The following is a 27,717-nucleotide window of genomic DNA, read 5'->3' on the forward strand; positions in this document are numbered from 1 at the left end:
CTTGACAACAAAGGGAAGGCAAGTTTATTTGTATAGCACATTTCAACAACAAGGCAATTCAAGGTGCGTCACATAAAACCATTAAAAGCATCAAAACACAAGGCAAAAGAAAAGGAAATTTAAAAACAATTTAGGACATTGATTGAAACAAAGGAAAAAATAAGGCGAAGTGTTACAAAAAAGACCTCCCACACGTGACAGCTCACATGGACAGACCAGTCACATTAATGTGCATCTTTTGAAGCCGCTGGCTGAACTCGACTGTCCCAGAAGAATTTGTTACCTGTATTAGTGCAACTTTTCTCACGGAGGACTGAAGGTTTGATGTTTTCTTCTGTACCTAAAGATCTGGTTTTGGGAAACTGATGAAAACACCCCACTGTTTTCCCAGGTTGTGTTTTTCAAAGACCGTTTGCAATGGCATGTGTTCCCTGTTGTTTCCTCTGCAGCGATGAGGGTCAGGTTGTCATAAAACACCTCCCTCCATCTTTTTGCCTTTGGACACTCTGTTGCCATTCAGTGCATACATATTGTTATAATAGTCATATAACTGTTCATTCCTTTTGTTAAGACTTATTGCATATTTTTGTTTCAATGTCTGATGAAAACTATTTTAAACTGTGAGATGTGCATACATTGTATAGCCAAGTTTTATTAAACTCAATACATTAAAAAAAAACAACAACAACAATTACGGTGATCATGTAAGATCAGTAAATAACATCCAGGATACACACTACACAGGAAAATGAGCCATTACGTTTTAATGGAGTTACAGCAACCAAAGACGGGGCTGCTTTCTAACCAAAAAGTGTCTGGCCATGATCGAGGTTTCTCAAGATGAGAGTTTAACCAGTAGAGGGCAGTGGTTGCACAAAGAGAAGAGTGAAGGTTTGGGACCCTGGAACATTAAAACTATGGCCGCTTTTCTTAAAACTTCGAATTTACTGTCAATACTGTATAAGAAGAGTTTTTTTTTTTAAATTTTTTTACAGTGACTGAGGATAATTCACGATAATCTGTATCAGTACGGGAATAAACGTTCCACGGATAAGGATTAAAAATAGTTAAGTTAAAAAACAAGTACATCAAAGTGTAAAAGGAAGTGAAAACAAACGTGCACGTGTTAAATTAAAGCTGCAGAATAAAGACGTGCACGCTGTAACACGAAAAATTACGTTGGATTAGTTTGAATGACCAGATTATTACAGCTGGGCAGTAAGCACTTTGTGACTCATCCCGATGGCGGGTTAAATGCAAATGAACGGATGTTGCGTAATCACTTTCCCGCGTTTTCGTCTCAGGAGTTTGGGTTGGTTCGTTTGCGTTTTTCACGTGACCCGGGTAAGAGTACACTGTGGTCTGCTTACTATCCCAGAAAGACAAGGACAAATATGAAACTGAAAATCGATGACCTAGTGTCAGTGTCGACAGTATTGGGATTACGCCGAGAACAAACAATCAGAAAACCTTCGTGAACGGCGTCGGTTAGACGGTGCTGTGAACATTATCACCGGAGGGCGCGGAGCACCGGCTGCACCGGCTGCACCGGCACCCCGCCGGGTACTTAGGTGACGCAAAACGAGCACCCACTGAATCCCGGCGTGAGGAAGTCACGAAGGTTTCGTTGTGTTGCTGCCGCGGAACCCGTGTAGTGGGCTTTAAACGCGATAGTTCTGTTTTTAACTAATATATTGACCTCTTTAGTGAACCGGACAACAAGATGCCGCCGAAGAAACGCAACTCTGGGACGACACACAACAAGGAGCCGAAGCCCGCTGCTGACAGCGTCTCTCCAGACAAGAAGGACAGTCCCGAGTTATCTGTTAAAAAGTAAGCGACGTTATGGTGCCGTGTTCAGCCCGCAGCGACCTGGTTTATACGTGTTAAAATGTGACACTGCAAACTAATATTTAACTAGTTGGTCCAGATATTTGACTCTCGCTAGCTCGCTGATGTTACGAACCACTAGCTACTTAGCTGCTTCAAACGGAGTCAGGCCTGCGTTAAGAGCTCACACCAAAGGGTTTGAATCTCGCTTTACTCTTCACAACTCTCCGCAGTGGATAACTATTCAGTAAAACACGCAACAGGACGCGTAACGCTGTTATAACGTACAAACCCACCCCACGTCTGGCTCGGACTCGGCTGCGCGCTGTTGTCATCTGTGCAGCATGTTTTGACGCGTTTGTTTGCTTCTGCACGATCGTTGATGTTTGACCTCCTTCCTCCGCAGACACAGGGACAAGGATGCTGAGTTTGTGACTCTTTGCAAGAGCCTTCATGTGACAGACCTGGTATGCGACCATGCCTGGAAACTGTGGAAAACTGTTCAGGAGTCCACGGATGAAGTCGCCGTATGTATTTATTTGTGGTAATTTGAGTGTGTGTGTGTGTGTGTGTTTTTTTAAAATACTGTGATGCTGCTGGCTGTCCTGTTGAAGCAGTGGAAAAGGTTTGAATGGAAACTGCGTTACTCTGGTTCAAAACGTCTTAACAAGTGAACACGTGTATCCCTTCAGGAGACAGCTCATGTGCTGTGTATACTATTAAGTCAGAATAAAATAGCAACTATGGCATCAGGCGTGCAACCATAAAAGTTCACATGTCCCCCCCCTACCGAACGTAGTCCATGTTGGTGATGCTTTTTCTAAAAGCTTTCTCGAATTTACAAAGCAGGGAACAAGTTCACATCAAACCTTAATGTATTATATACCTTGCAGCAGTAGCAAAACACAAAAACATTAGACTGCAGTGTTGTTTTTGCCTTTCAAACAGTAGCTGGATACCGGAAACAGACTTTTGTCCAATAATGATTTCTGAAAGGTCCTCAATAACTGCATGCATATGATGAAGCTCCTCAATTAGATTTGTTGCAAACAATTATTTTTTTCATCCTTTTTGTCAAAGGAGAGACCATGCGACCGTAGCGTTTTCTGACGTTGTTCTTTCTACTTGTTGTTTCAGGACAGTCGGAACAAAGTTTGGGGAGCTTGTCTGTTTGTGACCCAGACAGACATGGATGTCGCCTGTTTCACTTTGACTCAGGTTCTGAAAGCTGTTAGTCTGAAGTAAGTGATCGCAATGTGTTTCTGGCAAAAATCAGTTCACAGTGCAGCTGCTGTCAGGCAATATAAGTGATCATGTAGGATAACGATTACATTTTATTTATACAGTACCGAATCACAACATGAGTTATTTCGGAGCACTGGGAACATTTAGTAGTTCATCCTTTCAACATTTTAACCCGTGTCTGCTTTTAGCACTGAACTAGAACTGTAGAGATTTTCTTTGTTTGGATACAGAAAAGGTATTTTTAGATTTGCTGAAAATAAGTACAAAAGGAACACCTTGTATAGGATCGCTATCTGCAGCCTGTAATTGATGTATTTATTACCTCAAGTCTATCTACTGAATGTATTTCACCTTTGGAGTTCAAAAAATGTGAGGACTTACCAGTCTCAGTTTTGTTCTTATTTTTATGGAAAATAAGTAACCTCACTCCCAAAATCCTCTTTTCTTTTGTAGTGTGACGCAGTTCACAGCTCTGGTGAGCAACTTGGATGTGAACTTGGATACGATAAGCACCAAAGTGAATTCAACACTGACCCGACTGGAGAAGAAGTACAATGTGCTGCTGGCTCTTTACCAGAGGTTTGAGAAGTGAGTAATCATGTCAGTAGAGCGCAGATACCCAATTTATGTAAAATTATTTGTAGTAAAATTGTAATTGACCATAAAACATTTTTTGTTTCAGAACATGCAATAAAGTCTTTGCTTTGACGTCTGATGGCAAGTAAGTTGTCAGCTGACCCATCACAACTTCACACTTCCTTTTTAGTCTCTTTGTAGTCTTGTGTTTCATAGTTGCGTGCTTGTTATCAAAGATGGGAAGTTGGTGCGTTGTTAATGGTTCTGTGTTTCATTTTTAAGGGAGAGAGAGACCATGCGGACCTGCTGGACAATGTTTCTTTTGGCCAAAGGTAGGTTCAGCTTTTTAACACATTAACAACAACAAAAACACGCCGGATCAAGCTGTTAACACACTTGATGGAATTGTTTTGATGTTGATCAGTCTTCTTCTTTTCATCCTTCCTTCCTCCTTTGTGCTCGGATGTAGAGATCATATGAATAGGAAAATGTTTCTCCTCGTGGCTCCAGTTCTGTTGTTTCTAGTCAACATCAGTACTATTGTGATGCTGCTTTTCAAGTGCTGTGTCTCCGCTGTCTGCAGGAAGGACCTTGCAGATGGAGGATGACCTGGTCATATCGTTCCAGCTGCTGCTTTGCACGCTGGAGTTATTCATCAAGCGCTGCTCTCCAGATCTTCTGCAGCCTGTTTACAGTAAGTTAAAACACATGAAAATTGTAAAAGAAATTGACCTTTTTCAAAACTGGCATCCCAATCATTACGATGAAATTGTGAAGAACAAAAATAGTATGCGAGTTATCGGTATTAAGCCTAGAATAACGGCCATAAGAGTTGGAAAATATCAGCCTATTGGATATTGGAAAAAAAAAATCCATTATCAAGCATCCCTGTAGAAGTATATTCATTAGTTATGTTGCCCAGCCATGGAAAATATGAATTTATGTATCATGAGAGTTTTTTTTTTATTATTGTTTGTGGCCCTTATGGATTTTGTAACCTATTGAATATCTTTCTCTCAGAATCAGCAATCAGCAAAATTCAGAGCCCTCCGACACGAACATCTCGTCGCAACCAGAGCAAAGCCAAAACCCGACCTCCGGAGCCAGAGGTCGATGTGCAGCTTCTTGAAACCTTGTGCAAAGAGAATGAATGCAGTGTAGAACAGGTCTGAGCACTCCTCTTTTGTTTTCAGATTTCTTACAGTCATCATAAAAACACAGTTCCATTTCCTTTGTGTGATTTTTAGCCTCATATGTTAAATGAATTTGCAGGTGAAGAACGTATACCAGAACAGTTTCTCACCTTTCCTCGAAGCACTGGATCCTTCGAGATCGCTGCATTTTCCTCAGGTAGGAGATGATCGTCAGAACATTTACTCCACTGTTTGGTTTCTCTCTGCCTCCTCTACCCTTACTGTTTCTATTAGGTACCGCTTCCTGCTTGCTGTTACCAATGTTGAGCATTTGAGTCTCTGACAGATGTTGGTTGTTCTCTTTGCTGCTCATACATGTTTGTTTTCACATAAATGGTGTCAGGAAAATGTGTAGTCAAGCTGGGGACGCTTTGTAGTGTGCCAGGGTAGTATATTGCAGAGGCAGGTATGAAAACAGGATGCCACTGTTTGCTGACACTGACACACTCCTCTGAAGACGGGTACCGGACATGTTTATTTTATTGTTACAGATGGTGTGCATTATTTATTGTCTTGTGTAAATAATGCGCAAACTTCGCTTTATTGATCCTACCTGCCATTGCGGGGCCCGGGTGAATTAGAAAAACATAAAGCTTTTAAAGAGATTTTGCCCCACATTATTTTAAAGAGCAGTTTTACAGACGAACGCCAGCTGCTGTCGGTCTGATGTAGTTGTAGACAAATCAGAGCCTTGTCCTGTTTTAGAAATGTTTATTTTTTTGAGAATGAGATCTGATGAAATCCTGTACAAGTTCAACAAGCACTTCAGATTACGAGTTTTCATGTAAAACATGCATTTAGCTAATGAAATCTATTAAATATCGATCTTTACTAAGAGCGTTCAATCTGCTGTATGTAACATAAGTAATGATGAGTAAATTTCGTATGTGGGGTGGCACCTCACGAACAAGTAACCCTGCCCTGTAATGTTCCCCCCAGGTGAATAACGTCGACCAGCAATATGAAGAGCACTACCTCAAGAGCAGAGACATTGATGGACGGCTGTTTTTTGACGGAGATGAGACTGTCCTTGCACCTAAACTCGAAATGTAATTTCTTTTTTGTTCTTTATCATTCAATGTTTGACGTTGCTTCGTTCAAAGAATTTAAAGAAAGGGTTTCTGGTCACACATTCAGATCGCAGGTGGAGATAACCCCAAAGAAGAACCTGCCAGATGAAGATGGAGGACTCCCTCCCCAAACTCCTATCAGGTGAGCAGTTATCAGTGACTCAGCTGTTCTGCACTGTTTTAGTCGTTGTTTGTCGAGCACTAGATTTTAGTCAACAGATACAGTGTTGGCTGCTCATCTGTCAACTGGCGCTTTTGGGAGTCGCTGTAGAAACTGTTAGTTATAGTTCAATCAAAAGCAATAGGCAATGTGTACGATGAAAATGAGTGCTTTTCTACCTTTTCTTTATGTATGATGCACCCAGAACTTAGATTTTACTATATGATATACTATATTACAAGCTAACGTTGTCAAAAAGGATGTGATGAGATCTGACAGGCAAATCTGTTTATTCCTCTAAATAGAAATGTTAAACCTTCTTTCCTGTGTGTACCCAAGTTGTTCCAGCTGATGTCAAAAGCTGTGCTCATCTGGCAATTAATTAGCAATTAATGATATGGCTTGCAAGGCAGAATATATTATTAAATGGGAATGTTAATGTGTCTTTGTATCTATGAATAGGAAACCAAATATCTGTGACTGCTCTGGGACTTTCTTGTACTTTTTGGTAGTTGATTGGGCATTTCTCTCTGTGTAACTTGTTCTCAGTTCGTGCCTGAGGTTCTTCCTTCACTGTCTGATTTTTGTTTTATCTCATCAGAGCTGCCATGACCTCCATTCAGCTGTTGATGCGTGATCTCCCCACCAATGGGGATAAGCCATCTGCTAACCTGGCTACCTATTTCAAAGTGGGTGTCTGGAAGTGTTGCCACTAATTAAAGTATCTCATGAAACTGCAGCTGGTTTGATTAAACATATACTTTGTTTTCTTTCTTCCTGTCATCAGCAATGCACTGTGGACCCGACACAGGATGTGAGGAAGCGTCTGGAGAGGCTCGAACAGATGTTCAGCCAAAGATTTGGTCAGGCAGCCGGCCCATACTGCGAAGTATATGGCAAAGAGGTATGAAGCTAGGAGCAGACATGGCAATACATTGTGTCCTCAAATGATTTAATGTCTGATTACATTTCTGCGATCTTCCAGAGATTCAGACTTGGTGTCAGGCTGTATCACAAAGTCATGGAAGCGATGCTGAAATCGGTACAGTAGCTTGTTTAATTTTGATTTATAAATTTATTTTCAACTGTTTTATTCATAAATGAAGCTCACATTAATTTGTCTGCAAATCTTCTTGGATATAAAATATTAGACATAACATTTTTAAAGAGGCTTTTTAAAAAAAAAAAAAAATATTACTTCATGCTTATTCCTGTTTATCTATTCTCTTCATATTTTTATTATTAAAGAACACATTGTAGAAAAAACATATCCGTGCCAACACTTAAATTTAGTGATCTTCTTCTTTTTTTTCTTCCTTTTATAGGAAGAGAAGCGTCTGTCTGTGCAAAATTTCAGGTATGTTATTGTCCAGCTTTCACTGGAGAATCCTGAATCCAGTCCATGCTGGTGTTTGTGTGCACTTACACTTACTTGAACACTGGAAATGCATGCATGCTTTGTATTGTTTTGATATGTACTGAAGCGGCATTTTCCTTGAGCCGAGTCATGTGATTTCCTTTCCAGTAAACTCCTCAATGACTCCACATTCCACACATCACTCTTGGCCTGTGCTCTGGAAGTGGTCATGGCAACATATGGAGGTGTGTCCTGTAATGTAACAAATGAATGATTTATATATAATTTAAGAGTTGTGTTGTATCTTTCAGTTATCGGTAATAGAGATAAATGCTTACTCACCTAGTGTGTGCGAAACATTGTACTAATGTGGTTTTCTCTGTGTGATTAGAGAGCAGTTTTAAAAATAACCATGGAGGAAGTGACCCAGCTGACACAGACGTGTGCTTCCCCTGGATACTCGATGTGTTCAACCTTGCCGCCTTCGACTTCTACAAAGTCATCGAGAGCTTCATCAAGGCTTACCCCGCTCTGAGCAAAGACATCGTCAAACATCTGGAGACCTGCGAGAACCTCATCATGGAGAGGATTGCATGGAGGACGGTCAGTTTCATCTCTCATTGTATTATTGTCACGTAAGACTAAATGTACGCATAGACAACATAAAGACACAAACCTTTCAAATATACCTTTTTATAGAGCATTTATAGATCTGTAAGAAGAAGAAAAAAACTCAGCAGTTAAAAAAAAATAAGTTACTTATTACTACAGTTTAGGTATAACATTAATGGTGTACAGTATAAGATCAATATATAAACTACTCCCTCAAACACATTGATGAAATATAAGAAGGAAATAACTAAGCTGACATTGCTTCTCACTGCCACTGAACCCCCAGACAGGTGCTGCACTCAGCTGCAAAGTGAACATGCACACACACACTCACTCACTCACTCACTCACTCACTCACTCACTCACACACACCCTGTTCAACGTATGTCCATTTGTGCTAAAATACAGTCTTTAACACATACAGAGTTATTTACAGTTTCACCATTATACTCACAGTCAGTCAGTTGCATATATTAGTTCAATAAAGCAGTCCAGTCCCCCTAACATAAAGTAAAGACCTTATTCTGTGTAGTAGTTGTGTGCCACTGCCTCCACTGCATCCATTAAAAAATGTCCCCTCGGGGATTAATAAAGTAACTACCTAACCTAACCTAACCACCGCCAGGCACCTCTCTGTGCTGCTGGAGAAACAGTAGATGAGTGGGTCGAGGCAGCAGTTGAAGCTGGCGAGGGAAAGCACCACGTGGTGCACAGCTTTGGTCACCTTGGCCATGCCACAATGTGGCAGCAGACCCACGTGTGTGAGCGTATATCCCAGCAGGTTGACGTGATAGGGGAGGAAGCAGAGCAGGAAGACACCCAGCACCCAGCATATGACTGCGACGAAGGCTGAAGCAGCGGTGTCTCGGCTGGCTAAGCACTCTCAGCACTCCGCAGTAGCCGTAGAGGAGTAGCAGAGTGGACAGCAGAAACAAGCCCAGCACCAAGCCCAGGGCTGCCGGGATGACGGTGCAGTGGCGTCGCGTGGATGGGTCTAGCAGACAGGGTTGGTTTTGGCGAGCGGCCGCTGAGCGCAGCAAAGGCAGACTCGCGCTGAGGCCCAGCACCAGGCACCAGATTCCCCCAACAACCACCCGCGCAACACGCAGCCTGCGACGCGTCGATACCAGGGGGTGCACTGCAGCAAAGTAACGGTCCACAGCAATGCACACCAGGAAGAAGATGCCTCCGTACCAGCTGATGTATTTGAGGATGAAGGTGAGCTGGCAGTAGGCTGCTCCCGGGCTCCAACTGTACGACTCTCCTGTCTTGGAGGACACAGCTCGAGCCTTTTGGTGGTGGTAGCAGCAGATTCTCAGAGGTAGAGAGATAACAAAAAACAAGTCGGCGGCTGACAGACTGGCCGTGTAGATGGCCGTGCTGTTCATGGTGCAGGGAGAGAGACACAGTTGAGCCAGAGCCAAGCTGTTGGTGGCCAACCCCAGCAGGAAGATGACGCTGTACGACACCTGGTAGAAGGTGAAGCGGTAGCTTGTGTCCACAGTGCAGTTGTACAAAGGTGAGATTGGTTTGGCTGTCGTATTCCACAGCTCCATATCTGAAAATGATTTGCCGCTCTTTACGTCACTGTGTTGCTCTCATATCTGGAGGAGATCGCGTTGGTTGGAGTGAGGATATGATGGAAGGAGGGAGCACGTTCAGTAGCTTCAGCTGGAGCCGTTAAACCTTTGGCAAGTTCAAACATAATCAACTCCAGATGTCTCCATTTTTATGGGATGTAAATTTGCTGAGCTGACAAAAATCCTCTACCGTGATGGACTGATATTGAGTACAGTCAGATCAATTCCACCAATACAGTTTTAAATGCAGCTTCCTGCTCATAAAACACCTCACAATGTTACATATTGACACATTAAATACACATTTAGAGAAGATTGTAAAGTTAATGTTTTACAGAGACCAGATGTGTTAGTTTAATTGAGTTTGCAGTGCGTAACCAAATATCCAGTTCAGCATCTTTCAGTCGGTATGAGGGAGGGTCTGATTGTGATTCTCTTCACTTATGTTTGGTATGTCATCATAATTGAGACTTTTTTTTTTAATCAATTTTATAAATTCTTCTGAGGAATTATGAGAAAGATCCTATTATTATCTCAACACTAATTATTTTTTAACTTCAGTTGCAAAGTTATTTTTTTATACAAACCTGTAGATTATTTTGACTGTAAATCACCACTTTCAGTCAACTTCCAAGTAGCACCTCCGTTGACATTTTGTTCATTATTTGCGCATTGATAGTTTTTATTTATTTCTATTGCGTAATGGATTTTAAACCAATAATCTCCTCTCTGCCCCTCAATTTTATGTGCCATAATTTTACAAGGAAGCCCTAATTCTGTTAATTAAATTGTAAAAAAAAAATTCCTCCATATTAAATAGCTTCAGTTGTGTATTTTGGAGATGTCATAACAGCTACTTTATAATAATTGTATTTATAATGAATATCCAGTGTCTGAACTGTTGAATTGAGTTGATCAACAGTTTTCAAAGTATGTAATAGTTGAGTGATTTATACTTATAACCACCTCACATCTGTCTTTATTTGGTTCTTTAACTGTAAAAAACACATTTTTAAAATATGAATATGAATTTAATCTTTGTGAGCCTTTGCCATTTGAACCATCCTGATAGACCCTGATAAATTAGTGCAGATAATTGATGTCTTTGTCTCATGAAGTGATATTTCTCAATTCATTATAAATACTGTATGCATAAAACAATTAGCAGAACAGATGAGAATATTGAAACGGATGAAACACAGCAGTAGCAGATCGGAGCAGTGACAGTGTGATAAAGTAATTTTTCCAGTCAGCTGGCGTTCAGCAGCGGGATGACCTGTTGGGATGCTGTAACCGTTCACATGCTGCTGATTGGAGTGGTTTACACCCACACTCGGGTCAGGGTCTCTCTCTCTTCTCCCACCCCTTATATTGTTTAGACAGCATTAAAAGGTTCTGGCTAAAGGATTGATTGATGTTGGTGCAGATAGTTTCATTACCTTCGTGGAGGGAGTCACGTTCACGACTCCTTGTTAAACATGTGCGTGAGTAACTGGAGTTGATCATTAACTAATATTTATCATGAGCAATAGCAATAACTGAGTGACAGAAGGTGATGGCATCACCCAGGAGTGTATCCTCTGTGTCACTCTCGGGGAAAACACTCTTGGGAAAGAACAAGTCGGTGTAGATCTGAATACAGGAAACATCGGAGAGGAACATTTTGATCTGAAACTCGTCGTTATCAGTCCAAAATAAAGTCAAAACTTCACTCTCTACAACTATGCATAGTCTTTGTACCTATTAAAAACAATAATTCACCTGTTGTCTACATCAGATTTTTCTACGCACACCACAGTGAGTGTGTTTTTACTCCTTAATTCAAGAAACCCTGTTATATTATATTTCTTTAAAATATATTCCTATATTCTAAATGAGTAAAGTTCCAGTATCCTGTGTTGCTATCTAATCTGTACCATTTTTGTCTATGAGCTGTGTAATCTAGCTGAGATTTGTTTGTGGTCTGGTTTACGTTAGATGGGTAAAACATGATCTCTTGCCAAATACTTGTATGTCACAACTACAGCAAGCGCCTCCGCTCTATTTTGCAAGCGGTCTTCTCCCTCGAAAGGCATGTTGTTGCCTGCCTGCTTTGTTTTGGCAGCCCATCTCATCAGTGCTGAAGTGGTGATGAGTCGTCCTTGTCGGGACAGACCCTCAGGCTCAGCCTCTCAATAGGAATGCAGTAGTGCTCAGTCTTGCAGCGCACAGCTTTAACAAGAGGGAACAGATATTTCTCATGCAGTGAGAGTAGTTCCTCCATTTTCTATTTACACTGTGAGCCGTGTTTTTACATGTAGTCAACCTGCCTGAGATGCATTGAAATTCAGCCTGGCCTGTGATTTACACTTGTAAAACCAACTTGCAAAAATCTAGTCTGTGTACAGGATTTGATTTCCATACGCTCCAATGTCCTGCTGCACATGCAACAAAAGAGGAAAAACTTTTAGACGTGCTTTCCTTGTTTATCCAAATGAAGTTTCCCACAGAAATGACCAAGCTAGAGCCCATCAGCAGTGTTGGTGCAGCTGTCATTCAGTGGCCACACCTTCAGTGTACATTTTAAAATGTGGGGACTGTAATGTGCATTCACAGGCGAGCTGCAGCACTTGCATTTGCATTGTTAGTAGATGCATGAGTAATCAGTCTAGACAAACGATTTGGTTGCACCCAATGAGAGCAGAATATGACCAACTGATACCCTGGTGGTGCCAAACGTTTCACAACACCCCCACTTGATCCATCAGTGAACTTGATACTCAAACTTTTAAAAAATCATAACTTTTTTTTATTCATGTTTAGTATATGTGAAAAGTAGTTATAGAACACGCTGCTCTATAAAGTGCTGAAAAGCCTTAATGTGGCCACAAATAACACAAATACTGTACAGTACATTAAAAGAGCTGTAATACTGCTTTAGCATTTCCAAAGGTGAAATTTTCTAAAGGAGACTGTTCTCTGGAATAAAACTACAATAACAATATCTTGTGCAAAAATGGATATATATTTGTAGCGCCACCTTTCATTTTCACTGATACACATTATAAACTCACTCACAAATAGAAGAGAAGCTTTTCTAACTTCTAAACTGTAGTTCTGATAAAGTCTGTTTAATGTTGCAACACACCTACATTCAAATGCTCTTTGCCGCCTTCACCTCTTTTATTGACTTACAGGGATCATTGTCTTAAGTCCCAGTCTAAAGTCTCTGTGGTGTCCATCAGAGTGACTCCTTAGTAACCATTTTGTTTATGTTGTTTCAAGGCCACTTTATCCTCTGATTCAAATCAAGTTTCACCAGCCATACTTACTGAATTATAAATCCTGCCACGTGATTGAAGTGTCATCAGACTGTGGACTCGTTTTTTACCATTGTGGATCTCGGCGTCCTCAGCGTCATGCTGATGGGTGTTGTATTTGAGCTGCTGTGTGTGCTGTCATTGTACAGTCTGTCAAGCAACTTGGCACCGTTGTGCCACACCGTAGACTTTCGCTTGATGGAGCTCTGAATACTCTCTGACGTGAAGTAGTAAATGACTGGATCAAAGCAGCAGTTGGTCACCGCTATGCACAGAGCAATGGGGTAGATGGTCCTGACTACATACTCTGCATAACATCTCTTTTCGGTGGCAGAGCGGACCAGGGCGTAGAAGATGAGATTAACATTGTAGGGAATGAAACAGAAGCAGAAGATGAACAGATGCACGATGATCATCCTCAAGATCTTTGCCTTGTTGAGGTGCCCTCCTCGGCTGATGGTTTGGGGTTTCCTCAGGGTCCGTAGCACCATGACAGAGCAGAAGACGTTGACCATCAACGGGATGATGAAGCCCACAGTCTCTATAAACACCACCACCTTGGACAGCTCAGACTTCCACTGTTGTTTTGAGTAGTTTTCAAAGCAATATCTGGAGGTGGAGTCTGGTGAAGTGGTGTCCAGAAGGAACCCTGTGGGTACGCTCCCAGAAAGAACCATCACCCACACAGTGCAGCAGGCCAGTTTGGCGTTCCTCCTCGTACGAAAGGCCTGGGACCGAAACGGGTACACGATGGCCAGAAAGCGGTCAACGCTGATGCACGTGAGGAAGAGGATGCTGCCGTACATGTTGGTGTAGAACAGGGCCACGGAGATCTTGCAGAGCACGCTTCCAAATAGCCAGTCGCGTTTTAAGAAGTACACAATCCGAAAAGGCAGGCTGAGGACAAAGAGGGAGTCTGAAACTACAAGATTAATCATGTATGTCGTGGTCTCATTCCGCAGCTTCAGCGCAAAGCCGAAAATGTAGACAGCCCCCAAGTTGAACAAAAATCCAACCACAAACACCAGGCTGAAAACCGCGCTGTACATAGGGTACTTAAAGTCATCACTCTTGTTGCACATGTCTTGTTGGGTGCTATTATCCATCTTTAGGTCAGACTGGTAAGTTTAGAGCATTTACAGTGAAACAGTTCTCCTCAGTCGTGTGTCCAGCTTGTGTGCATGTCATTTGGTTTAAAAAAGAAAAAAGGTGCCCTTAAATATGCTGAGAAGAGATGTATGCAGCTTCTTCACAAACTACCTTTATTGGCATCCGAAGTCCTTTACATCCATTTGACTTCAGTGAAAGCTGTCCTACACGTCCAGTAATCCTCCTTTTAAGTGTCAGTCAGTCTTTTGAGTTGTCTTCCACGGCAGAAATGTTTACACCCTTAGAGCGAGTAGTCATGTGCTTCTCCTCAACTGTGAACAGTCGAGTGGTTCTCGGGCTCGCTGGTTCTCCTGTGTTCCTGCAGCAGCCTCCGGGGCACCCAGTGATCGTTACTCCGTTCCTGCTCGACTGTAAATCAGACACCTCGCAGCAGCCGCCTGCAAGGCAGAGGCTCAGACACAAAGAGCTCACTGGTCTGGTGAAACACGGGGAGGAGCCTCCGCTGGGGCCAAAGTCCTCCCATTACTTCTTTGGTTCTGCACTTAAATGGAATTTGTCATTTGTCATAATGAGAAATTGGTGAGATCCATACTTTTCATATTTGCTGATTAATTGCAAACTTTAGGTTTTTCTAAAATAGGGATTTCTTTGTTCTTCACTGCTGTAGGCGTCTTTAGCTCAATTAGGAGGCGGCTCGATCGTCTGCTTAATAACACTGTATGTGGCCTGTTTTTATATCATGTTTTCTTCTACAATTGTTTGGGGTGTTTCAATTATTTTTCAGATAAAGTAAGACCTTAAATTAAACAGGAATCTGTAGCCGAGAGTAAACAGCGAGCTCTTATGCAATGATTTGACTAAACCTGATAAAGCGCAGTTGTGCACTATACGTCACTAAATGCTGCTGAAGCAATCAAATACCAAGTGTACTTTTGAAATGTGTACCTGGTGTCAGCAGGGTGCAGCAAGTATGACATGAGGAATGCACTCTGAGCGTGTCCATACCTGCAGTCACTGAGTGGTAAACCCCTCCTCCCCCCCTCCCACACACACACACACACACACACACACACACACACACACACACACACACACACACACACACACACACACACACACACACCTCCCTCCCTCAATGAACTCACCTCTGATTTTGATTTCGGTGTGGGTATGGATAGATAATAATAATAATAAACTTTATTTGCACCTTTCATACAAGAAGTGCAGCTCAAAGTGCTTCACAGCAAGAGAATTACAGGCAGTGTTTCACATAAAACCAGATATAAAGGAACATTTAAAAATATAGAAAAGAAATGAGATAAAACAGACAAAATGCATAATAAACGGATAAAAAGCATAGAAAGGAATACAAGTAGACTTGATTTGGGTCGTTCTCTAGGATTTTATTTATGATATGAAGTAGCGGAAAAAGCAACTGTAGCAGTTTTGTGCGCTTTTCTAGAACTTGAATTCACACAGTCTATAATATTATCCAGTAACACACGAGAGATTAAATCTCCTCTTCTGCTGTGGACTCGTCAGTGTTCCTCCAGGTTTCTAAACCTCGGTTAAAAACTCACACGGGTCCAACCCGTTCGTACACTACTAAAATTCCCTTTTCAATTGCATATCAGTCTTTTTAAGCTTTATCAAAATATATCGTTAAAATATAAAATGAGCAATATGCATTTCAAAGGCGCGGTAGTTCAGATACAATTTCACAATTGGGTTTTTGCAAAGAAAATGACGTGTAAAATGTACTTATACATTAACTGTTTCCTGCTCACACTCATACACAGGCTCTTCATGAAGTCGACAATATAATTCACATTTTCAGATTTTAATATTCAAACTGTTTTTCATAGTTTATCAACATTCGTTATGATGCTTATGATGCAGAGCAGGAACGATTAGTGAATGAATTGCTAACTGAATCAACAGAAAAAGTAATCAGCAGCCTCTTTCCAGCTATATCAGTACATTTATTATTGATAATTGGAGATTTGGGGGGTTTTGTAATGTTGAAAAGGCAAAATAAGACTTGTTTCATCACGGGCTCAGACTTGATGCACATTTTTCAGTTATTTTGAGCCATTTTATAGAGAAACAACTAATCGTTGATGAATAAACAATCTAAAAAGATGATGTAATTAGGGTTATATTATATACAATATTATATAATAAGGAAAATTATCTTTTGTTCGCAGCCTTAAAAATTCCTGATAGACAGCAGTGATTCAACTGACAATATGTATGAATATGTGCTCAAATAAAATTCCATTTAGTGTAACAAATATCTTCACATACGAACTCAGAAGTCATTTGGTGTTACTGATGGAAATGGAATCAGTAAAAGATGATTTTAAATTCGTTTTTTGGCCTTAAAAAAAGGTGGAAAAACTACAATTAATGTCAGCTTTCAAAAGTTTTTCCTCTGTTGTCTAAACTTTGCCCTTTGAATTGATTTCTTAGACGTGGTGAATAGTAATTCTCAACATGATTTAGATGCACATATGAATGGTTAAATGTAAATATTTGTGTTTGTGTGTCTGCAGAGCTCCCTACTATTTCAGCTCCTGAGACAGGAGCATGAGGACGGAGCAGCAGAGCAGGTGGAGACCCCGGCCAGTTTCAGTCAACCACTGCAGCACAACCACACCGCAGCTGACCTGTAAGTCATCCCACAATCTGTCAGTCTTTCAACTGCAGCTGCTGAAAGATCTTCTCACACCCCAAAAACCTTGTTTTTTTTTTTTTAACTGTTGTGAAACCGCTTTGAGTCAGAAGTCCAAGAGTGCATTATTATGGCTAAGCACCATTAACTATGTTATCTTTCATGACTTGTACTCTCCACGAACTTTTCTTTTTGTAGCTTTGCAGCTCTTCTATTACGTTATATTTGGAGCCATCTAAGGTTTTAGTTTAGTGCAGATGTTCATGTTTCATGTGGGTGGTGTAACTGATACGGGCGCTGCTTCCCTCTGTTCCCCTCACAGATATTTGTCTCCAGTGCGTCCAGGCCTTCGTGTCCTGCCTCCCGAGTCCCCGTCCACGCCCAGCTCTCAAACTTCCTCTCAGCCTGCTGCCCAGGCTGCTGGCCAAGTTCCACGACAGCCAAAGTCCAACTCTCTCAGCCTCTTCTATAAAAAATGTAAGACGTCGTACAACTTCTGACTTACATTTTAGTCACTGCAGTCCCTGGAAAACTTTTATTCAGTAACTGATGTTTGGAAAATTAAATCTGAAAAAGATGAAGTGTCAGTACGACTATATAAAAACAAATAAGATAAACTAAGATTTGTTCCACTTGTGTTTTTCACTCATCGTACGAATCCCTTTGGTTCTCCTTCATTTACATGAATCTGAACGGGTCACTTTAAAACATTGCTCCTTGCCTCATAAGAAAAAAGACTTGTCTGGTTCCTGCGGGCTGCTGCCTCCTCAACTATCTGTGTTTTTGTGTCTCTGTAGTGTACCGCCTGGCCTACACAAGGCTGAAAATACTCTGTTCCTACCTGTTGTCCTCCCACCCTGAACTGGAGCCCATAATATGGACCCTGTTCCAGCACACTCTGCAGCACGAGTACGAGCTGATGAGGGACCGTCACCTCGACCAGGTAACCCGTCAACATGCTCCTTGTCACACATCATTTACGCTTGCTCGTCCCCTCTTGTAGTCTCACTCGTTGTCGTTTGTCTCTCTCTCTCTCTCTCTCTCTCTCTCTCGGCACCTTTTAAACATGTTTTCTTGTGGGGGTTTTTTCTCCTCCAAATACCTCCTGTTGTTCTTGTAGTTGATGATGTCAGCCATGTATGCTGTATGCAAAGTGAAGAGTGTTGATCTGCGCTTCAAGACCATCGTCACAGCTTACAAGAACATGCCCAACACCAACCAAGAGGTGAAGCAACCTTTAATGAAAATCTCCATTAAAAAAGAAAACTTTTGCTGTTATAAGAAACCTCCATGTTGAACTGTCACCCTGTATGTCACAGACCTTTAAGCATGTGTTGATCACTGAGAACCACTATGACTCCATCATCGTCTTCTACAACCAAGTGTTCATGCAGAAGCTGAAAACCAACATCCTGCAGTATGCGTCTACCAGGGTGAGACACCTCTCCAGCCACAGTGTGTTTTTGATATATATACAATCAGAACAATATGCATGCTTCATATTTCTTTTCATCACTGCTGCTCCTTTTTTTTTTTTTTTTTTTTTTTTTTCTAGCCACCAACGCTCTCTCCAATCCCTCAAATACCACGCAGCCCCTACAAGTTCCCGAATTCGCCTCTACGTGTGCCGGGCAGCAACAACGTGTACATCTCTCCCATGAAAAACGCACGCATGTCCCCGGGTATCATGACCCCTCGCTCCAAGTCAGTCCTGCACACTCACAGTCAATTGATCGTTATGGACAACTTGTTGGCAAAAGAATAACGGTTGTTGTTTTTTTGCCTTTGCAGATTGCTGGTATCGATCGGTGAATCGTTTGGGGTATGTGCCTCTTTAGCATCAAGTCCCGATCTCTTCACAACAGCAGTGCCAGATATGTTTTCCTCACTCACTATTGTTTTGTCTTCACCTGCAGCTGCCCAACCGCTTCCAGAAGATCAACCAGATGGTCAACAGCGGCGATCGCTCCCTCAAGAGGACTCTGGATCTCGGCTCCACTCCGAAGCCTCTGAAGAGGTTACGGTTCGATGTGGACGGACAGGATGAAACTGATGGCAGGTTGGTAATAGAGTAAATAACATGATCTTAATACATGTTTATGAGTTCCACCAAATATGCACAGTTAAATAGTTTATGATGGATAATTTATATATATTTTTTTACCTCAATTCTTAGAGAGATTATTTAGTAAAATACACAACCCCTCTTCCACAGGGGTTCTACTATAGATAGTATATATGTACTGTATGCTATAACCATATATACATTTCTTTTAACTGAGCTCACCTCATTTATTCAAATTTACAGCAAATCTGGAGGAGATTCTACACTGATACAGAAGCTTGCAGAGATGAGTAAGTGAAAACAGCCTCATACATTCAGTCCCACTTTTGCTTATTCTGATTGTGGATTCATGGTTGTCCTTCCCCCCCCCCCCCCCCCCCCTTGAAGGCTCCACTCGAACTCGCATGCAGGAGCAGAAGATGAAGGACGATGCCGAATCGAGGAAGGAGTGACTAAAACCTACTGAACTGACCTGCACTGTTTGTCACGACGTGAACACGACTGTTTGCTCACACACAAAGTGAAACGCTATTTTCTCTGTAAATTTAGTATGGATTTTAGTTTGTATTTAACTTTGAGGAGTGATATGTGAATATAGAGGATTTTCTCCTCTTTTTTTTCGTTGTTGGTGTTTTATCCGAGTGTTTTTACTGAATTATGATTGATGTCGCTGAATTTAATTTGAATTTCACTTGTTGGAGATTAATTAAGTATTGAGTATTACCACCATTAAGACCTTCAGATGTCATCCTTTCTCTTTTTGGCAGAGTCACTTCAGTTTTTGACATTTCAAATGTCTCAATCATGATGCAACATTTCAAGTGTTAAATCATGATTACTCTGCAAAAAGGTGTAAAAGGTCAGCCTCTGAGAGACATGGTTGTCTTTTCTTCCACCGCTTTTACTTTGAAGGCATTGTTTTGCTCGGCAACACGGATGTCGTCTTTTGGAAGTTCAGTTTGTGTCATGAAGTGACAACTCTAAAACTCAAAAATCATTTCGAGGAAAATCACACATCATTTACACAAACCCAAAATACTCATGTACAGTAGTTTCAAGGGATTTTCTTACAGGTAATGTTTCTCTGTGGTGTAACATGGATAGTTTTATAGTAACTTGTTTTACTTTCGGGTGGTAAAAATACATTAATGCCAACATTTGATGTGTTTGAACTAAAGGAATATTTTTCTACAATCAATCACATTTTTCTACACATCAGCAGGGCAATTTACCTTTTTGGAAATATGCAACAGAAAGCAACACTGGAGTCATGGCAACTGATTAGCTAAGAGGTCAACACCTGCACCTCAAAGCAAAAAATGACATCTGACATTTCTTGCAATATTTCTACCCTGGTAAACTTTCCGTGAGAGACGGCCACAGATGAATTTGCTGTAAGTGGTGTGTATATATTTATGTACACACCACTTACAGTTTTGTACCACTTTCTTTTTTTGCTATGTTTATGTTTGTGTTTCCTCATAATACACTGTTCGATTTTTTTTTTTTTTATATTTTTTTTATTATTATTTCTATCGGTCAGAATTTTTTTTTTTACTTCCCTTCCAACTTCTCACAAAGAACCCATTGTAGAGTTTTGTTTTATGTCTGTTTTTTTTGTTGTTGTTTTTTTTTAGCGTGTTGGTTAACTGTCTGAGAAAAATACAATTTGAGTATTGTCTTGCAACATTTGTCACTTCTTATTGTCAAGCTTTTATCGGTTCCCAAAACCACACTTAAGATGTTTAGTAAATCTGCCTTACGAATCTCAACTTAAGACACTTAACACTTTTGACCTTTACAGTCATATAAACTGCTCAGATATATGAAGGTTTAGATCATTCCCTCATTTAGTTTAAAACCATTTTTTTTTTAATTTTTATTACCAAATATTTATGTCTGATTTTGTGAAGTTGGCCTCAGCCACGTTGTATTTCCAACTGTACCTCCAGAACAGTTAGTGGATCTTTAAGTCGACAGTGGGAGTTTTCCACCCTCTGCTGTGCACAATTATGTTTACAAGAAGCAGCAGCCGGTCAGGCGTCATTTCTAAATAAGATTGCAATTTGGTAAGATGACTGAGAGAGATGTCATGTTGAAGATAATCATCTTCAGTCGTGATTGACAAAAATAATTGTTCGATTGAAAATGTGTGTGACCAGGTCTTATCAAATGTCAGATAGAAATACAATTAGCGCTGGAAGGGATATGTTTCTGTTTAACAAGATCTCTGAAACTGCTGATGGCAGTTTCTGTGGTGAAGTACATATACGTTATATGGTGTGAATTTGGACCAACACACAGTGCAGTTAATATGTGATGGATACTACTCTGATAAAGAGACATTACATAAATATAAAGAATTCATTCAAAGTCGGAGATATTAAAAAATAAATAAACCTATGTTCGAAGCAAAGATGGAAGGAAACTACAAATGTTTCAGGGCAAAAGTTAAAATGTGTAATTTTAGTATATGGACAAAAATGGACTTCCATACTGAGAAAAGTCATGAAAATAATGAGTAAATCTATTCCTTGTTTTTCCCCACTGCTGTGAACTCCTTGTAGCTCCTCTGGGGGGAAATGATGGCAGCTGTTTCCAGCTCTGTTTCAGCTTACTTAATTGTACCATGGTGCTGTCTCCAAAGTGGAGACCACAGTTAATTCCTGTTTGAATGCAGTAACAGTTTGGTTCAGGCCCAGCCGAGCGTGAAACATTTTGAAGCGGTTACATTTTAATTGGATCTGCCCCGCAGGGCATTGAAGTGTGTTATTGAGTTTGTGGATGCTTATGTATTCACATAGTCAGCCGGTAGCACATGATCGTAGGACACTCAACTGCTCAGTTCTCCTCTTTTTTTGAAGTGTATTGTGTGATCCACTATCTTTCACCTTAATCTCTGTAACTCAAAATAGCTGGCCAAAACCTGTTTCCCGTCTCCAGAGAATGTGATTTTCACTTTGGGATCACCGTTCGAATATTGTGTTGTTCTGTCATCAGGAATGGAAAACCTCACGGTAAGTAAAGTTTGTCATTCAACGGAAAAATGCATTTGCAATGAGGATACAAATGAGGCTCAATCTAAACGTACTGTGATCCAGGTCTGCTCTAAACGGTTTAGTTCAGCAAAATTATGTTTATTATTGAGTTTTGATTTCCTTAATGTCAAATACTTGTTTCCAGTAATGCGCTTATTTTAGAATGTTTCATTTTTTTTTAGACTTTTGATTTTCTAACAAAATCTCTAGATTGCATTAAGGATTTAATCGTATAATGTAATCGTTTTTCAGGGTGCTCTTTTATGCGATATCTTGCATTTGTTCAACAAAAATGTGAGAGTAGAAATATAATGGTAAAAATGTCCTTTTAATTAAATCTTATAGATAGGTCTGCTCAGGTGACCATGAACCATCCCTATAGGTGGAGGTTGCTCGGGGACCTCCCATGATGCCATGAGCACCTCTCCTCTCTACTCTCTATTTTGCTCTCCATGCATTTGTATGGCTTTAGCGCGTTAAACTTTATGTCTAAATGTGGTTCACTTTAAATTTAATTATTTTATCCACTGCTGAATATTGTTCTCATTATGTTCTTTGTAAAGTGTATTTGCACCATGTTTGATGATTCTGATCTGTAAATAGATAGATTGATTATTCCTGCTGCTGACTGTCCTGTCCTGTCCCCCAGCCAGAACAATGGCGCGAGATTATGAACAAGAAGATGCTTTTCCCTCCGGAGCTCATCGGTGCCATTCAAGAAGGGAAAATCGAGCTGCTGTGTGGACTGCTGAAGACGGGCGACGGCATCGTCCGCCAGCTGGACGAATCCGAGGATCGCCAGTGGAGGGAGGCCCTCAACCTCTCCATCCGCCTCGGCAACGAGAATTCAATGAACGCCCTCCTGCAGGGGGTCAAGTTTGACTTCCGGCAGATCCATGAGGCGCTGCTCGTCGCTGTGGACACCAACCAGCCCAAGGTGGTGAAGCGTCTGCTGGACCGCCTGGACCAGGAGAAAGGCAACAAGATGGATGTTCGATCTTTCTCTCAGGCCATCTTTGACCGCTCTATTGACGACTCACAGTTTGCCCCCGGTGTGACCCCTCTGACCTTGGCCTGCCAGAAAGACCTTTATGACATAGTCACCATGCTCACCCAAAAGGGCCACATCATCCCATGGCCACACAAGATATCCTGTGCCTGTCTGGAGTGTCGTAACGGCCGGCAGTATGACCTGCTGAAGTTCTCCCTGTCTCGCATCAACACCTATCGTGGCATTGCCAGCCGCGCCTACCTGTCCATCACCTCTGAAGACGCCATGCTCAGAGCTTTCAGTCTCAGCAGAGAGCTCCGCAAGCTCTCGCAAAAAGAGCCAGAGTTCAAGGTCTGAGGAGATTCGTAGGTATCCTCACTTTACCGCTCGTGTCGGGTGTTTGTGTTGTTTCATGACTCGGCTGTGGTTCCTCTGTCCTGCAGCCTCAGTACCTGGGCTTGGAGCAGCTCTGTCAGGAGTTTGCCGTCGAGTTGCTCGGCATGTGTCGCAACCAAAGCGAGGTGACTACTATCCTGAACAGCTGTGGAGACGAGAGCCAGGATGCCTTAGATGAGCAGGCCTTCGAGGAGGGAATACCCAACCTGTCGCGTCTGCGGCTCGCTATCAACTACAACCAGAAACAGGTAGCAAGACGCAGAAACTGCTGCCAACCTTTTAAGAGAAGACGTTTAATTTGAGTCTCTCTCTTGTTTGTCTGTCTTGGTGTAGTTTGTGGCACATCCAATCTGCCAGCAGGTTCTGTCATCGATCTGGAGCGGGAACCTGGCAGGTTGGAGAGGCAGCAGGACGGTCTGGAAGCTGTTAGTCTCTGTGGGGATCTTTCTCACCATGCCGTTCCTTTGCCTTGTCTACTGGGTTGCCCCAAAGTCAAAGGTCACATTAAAAAGCTTTGCGGTATTTTAAAGCAAATTAATAGTGTAACCGGCAGTCAAAAGACATTCTTGTAGGACAATAGGAAGATAACAAGGATCAGAAGTGGTTTGAGTCTTGACAGGTCTTTTGTTTTTTCTCCAGGTGGGAAAGATCCTAAAGACTCCCGTGATCAAATTTCTCCTTCACTCAGCGTCCTATCTGTGGTTCCTCATTACTTTACTTGGAGAATCGATAACCATGGAGCTGTATCGAGATAAATTTGCGTCCCGGCAGCAGAACATGCTGCACAGCTCCTTCCACATGGTGTGGGTGGTCGGTAGGTTCCCTCCCTGTTTGACTGTTACACACAACTCCAGCCTGAAGGGTGTGAACTCATGCTGTGCTGTCTCTTGTAGGATTCTTCTGGTATGAGTGTAAGGAGGTGTGGATCGAGGGGCTGCGGAGTTACTTCCTGGACTGGTGGAACTGCTTGGACGTGATGGTGCTCAGCATGTACCTGGCATCCTTTGCATTACGTGTGCTTATCATGCTCAAAGGTTACTTCCTCTGCCATGATCACAACGGCACAGAGGAGTGTGTCTACTTCACACAGACTGGTGAGAAAATGGGATCAGATCACTCAGCCAAAATAACTGTAGGAGACGTTAGAAAGTTCTTCACTGCTCTGTTGTTATGTGAACCATGAACCGCAGTACGTGAAGACTGGCATCAGGAGGACCCCCAGCTGGTCGCCGAGGTGCTGTTCGCAGTGACCAGCATGTTTAGCTTCACACGGCTGGCGTACATCCTGCCAGCTCACGAGTCTCTGGGAACGCTGCAGATCTCCATAGGGAAGATGATCGATGATATGATGAGGTGACAGCACTTCTGATGTATTGATTCGTACCTGGAAAGGAACTCAAAGCCCTTGATAGTTTCAGCAAGAAGAACGAGAATGTCTTTCTTTCTCTCTTTCTAGATTTATGTTTATATTGATGATCATTGGAACGGCCTTCCTCTGTGGCATCAACAACGTTTATGTTCCTTATGTCATCTCTCCGCATCTCGGCAGGTAAGAGTTCCCAGATCCTTGTGAGTGCTTGTGAGTCAAGACTTGGCTGCAGTGGCAAGGTGATCACAATAACTACTTGCTTGTTAGAAGCGTATCCGTCAGCTGCACAAAACCAAATCTGTGCAGGTACAAAAATATAAGATTCACAAGAACAGAATGAGGCCTTCATTGACCCTCCGCGATGTCACTATGTCCAAAAACAGTTCTTACATTGTGGTTTTAGGATTTTCTAGGATGGCTGATATATTGGCCAATTTTAGTTTATTGCATATACACTGGTGTCACTACTGATGTCGGCCAGTGTCGGTCACGTCGAAATGTTAGTACATCAATGCCAAATGTTTCAGAGACTTTTACTCTTGCTTTTGTGCTGTCAGTAAATCAGTGTAACTGATTTGAAATTAGTAGAGACTTTAAAACAAACTCTCGTTATACACTATTCTCTTCCTCTCTTCCACTCATGGCCATGGCTAATTAAATAAAGATGTGAAATCCTAGTAACACTCTCCACGGCACTGCTGCAGGTTCAACGAGACGTTCCACTTCTTATTCTGGACCATGTTTGGTGTCGCCAACCAGGACTACGTGGACATGCCGCAGTTTGTGTTGGCAGAGTTTGTTGGAAGGATTCTCTACGGTATCTTCACTCTCGTCATCGTCATTGTCCTCCTCAACATGCTCATTGCCATGATCACTAACTCCTTTCAGAAAATTGAGGTAAAGAGATACACTGCTTTTGTGTCACGTCTGCAGTGAATGGAGAAATCTCCGAGATGTGCGCTTACGTTTTATTTCAGGACGATGCAGATGTTGAGTGGAAGTTTGCCAGGTCGAAGCTGTACCTCAGTTACTTCAGAGAGGGCCTCACAATACCTGTGCCTTTCAACATCATCCCTTCACCCAAAGCTGTCTTTTACATCTTAAGGTGAGGTAAATATAACTTCAAACTTCCAAAACACACCGTTCTTGGGTTTTCTTATTCATCGTATTTCTTTCAAATTCTGTTTCAGGGGTATCTCCAGACAAATCTGCTGCTGCTGCCCTTGTAATTCCGAGCAAAACTATCCCCCCGTAGCCTCGATGGTGAGTGTGTTTTTGATAATTGAGTTACTGTGACTGTAGTAAAAAAATGATTTGAATCAACGTATTCTTTGCAATTATACCCTATATTGCACTGTATGATATAATTCCTGTTTTATGTTATCTGTATTATATATAAAAGTCCAACGACAAAGGATCTGAAGACAGCCAGTTGCCTTACCGGCAGCAGGTGATCAGGGCACTGGTGCAGCGCTACATTGAGTCAGCTCGCAGGGAGTTTGAAGAGACCAAGAGGAAAGGTAACCATGGCGTTAATACTTATTTATAATGTCTTAACACTGAGATAGTAATGCTATAGACAGTTTTTGGGCCTTTTTGCATGCCACATCTCTTTCTCTACTACTTGGTATTAGATACAAAATAAAAAAGTATAACATTTTAAATATTAGAAATATTATATTTTAGTATATTGAGTGATATTTTGGATACAGTTAGTAAACAATGGAACGTCATAATGTTAATGTCATGCGAATAAATTGTGTGGATTAATAAATTTAACTTTTATTGTGAAATGCTATTTCAATAAAATAATTTCATGGGTTTTTATTCATTCCATACATTTTATTACAAAATGGTCTTTTTCAAAAGTTTTTTTATTTCATAGTGGCATTACTCTCTGATTAAATTTCATTGTGCCACTTTTAATGACAATGTTGTCACCGCCCTCTCACTTTTCCGCCAATCATGTAGACCTAGCATGCTCAACAATGCTACCAAAAATTTGCCAGTTAGCTCCATTTAGCTAGAGCAACAACAACAACATCAGTGTTGATCTATAATATCAACAAGCTGGATGCTGCTGCTGTAAATAAGCACAATACACAGTCACAGTAATTAAACCCCCTTAACTTTTAAACCCTTAGCTGGACCAACATTGTAAAACATGCTTAAATGATTTTTTTAAATGATTTAAAAATGCTTGTTAATGCCCTGTGTCTCCAGTAATGGTGGCACTAAAACCAAAAAGCTACAAAACAAGCTTTCTGATGAAAGTGTTTGACTGAATTTCGCAGTGTGTAGAAACTGACTATTATTAGAACACCTGAGTGCTGTGTGGTGATAGAGTATTTTCTTCCTTCAGATATCGGTAATCGGATTACTCAGCTGAGCAAAGCAGTCATCAAGATGCACAGTGATATGAAAGCGGTCCAACAGCTTCTCGTGGATGATGGACACAATGCAAATGACTCACTGACCAAGGATGGCTCCTCTATACTGGGGAAATACATCATTGGTGCTAAGAACAATTTCAGAGGTTTTAACAACAGACCAGATGAAAAAAACACCTCTCTTAATGTGACAGTGCACCACGGAGAGGAAGAGGTGGAGAGAGAAAAAATTGACCTTGACACACAGCAAGAGTCAGACATACAACAGAATCATGTGGGCGAAAGTGGAGCAGAGGAACCAAAGACGGTAAACGACGGTGACTTGGTGAAAATGGAGGAAGGCAGAGCTAAAACGGAGCCGGAAGATAATAAGGAGAACGGGGAAAAAGAGCAGGAGGAAGCAGACGAAGATGAAAATACTGACAATGACAGACAAGTGAAAGAGGAGGTGACAGAAGGGACCAGTTCTAGTAATGTTGAGGAAAAGGGGAAAGTTGAGAACACACAGATTGAGGCAGAAAAAAGAAAGGAAACAGTTATAAACACAGAGGTGAAGGTAACTGAAAACCACACGGAGACAATCACCGAACACACCGAGAGCATCAAAGTCAAAGTCAACTCTGAAAAGACAGACACAAAGAAAATAGTGCTAAGACTCTATAATAACCATCATTAATTAATGGTAAATGAATAGTTAATTAAACTTTATTCATACTAATAGTTATTTAACTGTTAACAAACAATTAAATGATAATTATTAAT

The 27,717-nt window shown here is 41.4% G+C and overlaps 3 protein-coding genes across 4 annotated transcripts; 2 read left to right on the forward strand and 1 right to left on the reverse strand.

The window, feature by feature from the left end:
- Window positions 1–1,676: 1,676 nt before the first annotated feature.
- Window positions 1,677–20,458, forward strand: rb1 (retinoblastoma 1). Of its 2 annotated transcripts, XM_069725526.1 has the most exons (27): window positions 1,677–1,833; window positions 2,237–2,357; window positions 2,968–3,071; window positions 3,529–3,663; window positions 3,758–3,796; window positions 3,934–3,983; window positions 4,235–4,345; window positions 4,672–4,817; window positions 4,924–5,001; window positions 5,784–5,893; window positions 5,982–6,056; window positions 6,676–6,763; window positions 6,862–6,978; window positions 7,060–7,116; window positions 7,400–7,431; window positions 7,600–7,676; window positions 7,823–8,034; window positions 16,588–16,703; window positions 17,029–17,183; window positions 17,504–17,649; window positions 17,827–17,931; window positions 18,026–18,139; window positions 18,262–18,410; window positions 18,498–18,528; window positions 18,623–18,765; window positions 19,015–19,061; window positions 19,159–20,458. In XM_069725526.1, exons 1-27 carry the CDS (start codon window positions 1,724–1,726, stop codon window positions 19,221–19,223), a joined length of 2,733 nt encoding a protein of 910 aa, XP_069581627.1. In that variant the 5' UTR covers window positions 1,677–1,723; the 3' UTR covers window positions 19,224–20,458. The 2 variants fall into 2 exon arrangements, with proteins under 2 accessions (XP_069581627.1, XP_069581628.1); XM_069725527.1 differs by lacking the exons at window positions 1,677–1,833; window positions 2,237–2,357; window positions 2,968–3,071; ... (12 more) ...; window positions 7,600–7,676; window positions 7,823–8,034 and adding an exon at window positions 8,894–9,261.
- Window positions 9,895–14,464, reverse strand: LOC138637072 (lysophosphatidic acid receptor 6-like). The gene has a single exon (XM_069725528.1). It carries the CDS (start codon window positions 14,026–14,028, stop codon window positions 12,970–12,972), a length of 1,059 nt encoding a protein of 352 aa, XP_069581629.1. The 5' UTR covers window positions 14,029–14,464; the 3' UTR covers window positions 9,895–12,969.
- Window positions 20,459–21,773: 1,315 nt separating the features above from the next.
- On the forward strand, window positions 21,774–27,631 carry LOC138637068 (short transient receptor potential channel 2-like). Its single transcript, XM_069725516.1, has 13 exons — window positions 21,774–21,788; window positions 22,459–23,151; window positions 23,244–23,444; window positions 23,530–23,694; window positions 23,836–24,010; window positions 24,090–24,290; window positions 24,387–24,549; window positions 24,653–24,745; window positions 25,270–25,462; window positions 25,543–25,670; window positions 25,756–25,828; window positions 25,968–26,085; window positions 26,928–27,631. Exons 1-13 carry the CDS (start codon window positions 21,774–21,776, stop codon window positions 27,629–27,631), a joined length of 2,922 nt encoding a protein of 973 aa, XP_069581617.1.
- The last annotated feature ends 86 nt before the right edge of the window (window positions 27,632–27,717 follow it).

Source organism: Brachyistius frenatus, unplaced genomic scaffold (assembly GCF_029030835.1).
Source record: "Brachyistius frenatus isolate BFR_SWC_R1_liver_20210118 unplaced genomic scaffold, ASM2903083v1 Contig_428, whole genome shotgun sequence".
Lineage (NCBI taxonomy): Eukaryota > Metazoa > Chordata > Actinopteri > Embiotocidae > Brachyistius > Brachyistius frenatus.